The sequence below is a fragment of the Cebus imitator genome, unplaced genomic scaffold (assembly GCF_001604975.1).
Source record: "Cebus imitator isolate Cc_AM_T3 unplaced genomic scaffold, Cebus_imitator-1.0 Scaffold281, whole genome shotgun sequence".
Classification (NCBI taxonomy): domain Eukaryota; kingdom Metazoa; phylum Chordata; class Mammalia; order Primates; family Cebidae; genus Cebus; species Cebus imitator.
In genome coordinates, this window is record NW_016107596.1 from 2,698,576 (window position 1) to 2,700,246 (window position 1,671).

The 1,671-nt window shown below is 56.7% G+C and overlaps 1 protein-coding gene across 4 annotated transcripts in view; it reads right to left on the reverse strand.

The window, feature by feature from the left end:
* IRAK2 (interleukin 1 receptor associated kinase 2) overlaps nucleotides 1-1,117 on the reverse strand; it is a 75,381-nt gene extending 74,264 nt beyond the window's left edge. For all 4 annotated transcript variants that reach the window (XM_017501502.2, XM_017501500.2, XM_017501499.2 and 1 more), the window contains exon 1: nucleotides 933-1,117. In XM_017501502.2, the coding sequence (XP_017356991.1) occupies nucleotides 933-1,026 (94 nt within the window). In that variant the 5' untranslated portion in view covers nucleotides 1,027-1,117. The remainder of the gene's footprint in view (nucleotides 1-932) is intronic.
* Nucleotides 1,118-1,671: the final 554 nt, after the last annotated feature.

Below are 1,671 nucleotides of genomic sequence, written 5' to 3' on the forward strand. Positions count from 1 at the left end.
AAAAAAAAAAAAAAAAAAGATGTGCAAATGGCCCATAAGCACAGGAAAAGATGCTCCCCAGCATTAGTCATTAGGGAAATGCAAATCAAAGCACAGTAAAATGCCACTTCACACCGGCTCAGGTGACTGCCATCAAAAAGGTGACAATAAGGGCAGGCATGGCGGCTCACACCTATAATCCCAGCACTTTGGGAGGCTGAGGTGGGCAGATCACCTGAGGTCAGGAATTTGAGACCAGCCTGGCCAACAGGGTGAAACCTTGTCTCTACTAAAAATACAAAAATTAGTCAGGCGTGGAGGTACACGCCTGTAATCCCAGCTACTCAGGAGGCTGAGGCAGGAGAATCGCTTGAATGAACCAGAGAGGTGGAGGTTGTAGTAAGTCAAGTTTGTGCCATTGCACTGCAGCCTGGGCAACAGAGCCAGACTCTGTTTCAAAATTATATATATATGTATATATATACACACACACACACACACACACATGTATATATGTGTGTGTTAAATAATAGATCCTTCTAATATACACTAAAACTAAACACACACACACACACACACACATCAGGGAGTGACAGCACCGTGGGTCCCCGGGGCCCGGGTGGGAGTCCCTCTGCGGTTCGGCCACCAAGCCCCGGCGCGCTTGCCCGCGCTGTCTGCAGGACGAGGTCAAGGCTGGCACTTCGCAGGCTGTTGTGGGCTGTATGGACGACCTGGGACCGTTGCCGAGCCAGCAGCGGTGACAGGAGGGCTCCCGCACCGCGCAGTGGCAGCGGCCCCTGCTCAGCGACAGAGCTCCCTATAGACGTCCTCGGAGACCACTCGGATCGGACCCGCTTAACCCAGGTGCCCGAGGGGGCTTGGCCGCCGGCTCCAGCCGGGATCGCTGGGGGCACCGGTCGCCCTGGCCCCTCCCCGTCCCGGGCTGCACTCACCGAACTCCATCCAGTCCCAGTCGCTGAGCGTGTCCATGTTGCGGCACAGGTCGTCCAGCACCCAGGAGGGCAGCTGGTAGATGTAGCAAGCCATGGCGCGCTGCGGAGCGGGCTCTGGCACCTGGCGACTGGGTCAGACACCGCGGGCTCGGGCTTCTCTAGCCGGGGGCCGACCGGCTGGGAAGTGGGCGGGGCGGGAGGGCACCAGCGCCCCCAGCGGCCACCGGCGGCACGATGGCCCCGCCGGCTCCACCCCAGCGCCAGCCAGAGGATCCAAACTGTTTGGGGACCCTAAGGCCCAGCGGGGAGAAGGCCGCACGGGAATTCCGCCGCAGCAGCAGGCGGTCCTCTGACTCCACTTCCAGCGGAACTACATCATGTAGCATGCGCTCATCAGATACTCCATTCATTACCTACTGTATGCCAGGCACTGCCCAGGTGTTGGCGATACCTAAATAAGAAAGCCTCCCGCCGGGCGCGATGCCTCACACCTGTAATCCCACGTCTGGCCAACATCGAGGAATCCCTATGTCTGCTGAAAATACAAAAATTAGCTGGGCGTGGTGGTGATTGCCTATAATCCCAACTACTTGGGAGGCTGAGGCAGGACAATCACTTGAACCTAGGAGGAAGAGGTTGCAGTGAATCCAGATCGTGCCATTGCACTTTAGCCTGGGTGACAAGAGCAAGACGAAAAGAAAAGAAAAATGAAGAAAGAAAGAGAGAGAAAGGAGAAAGA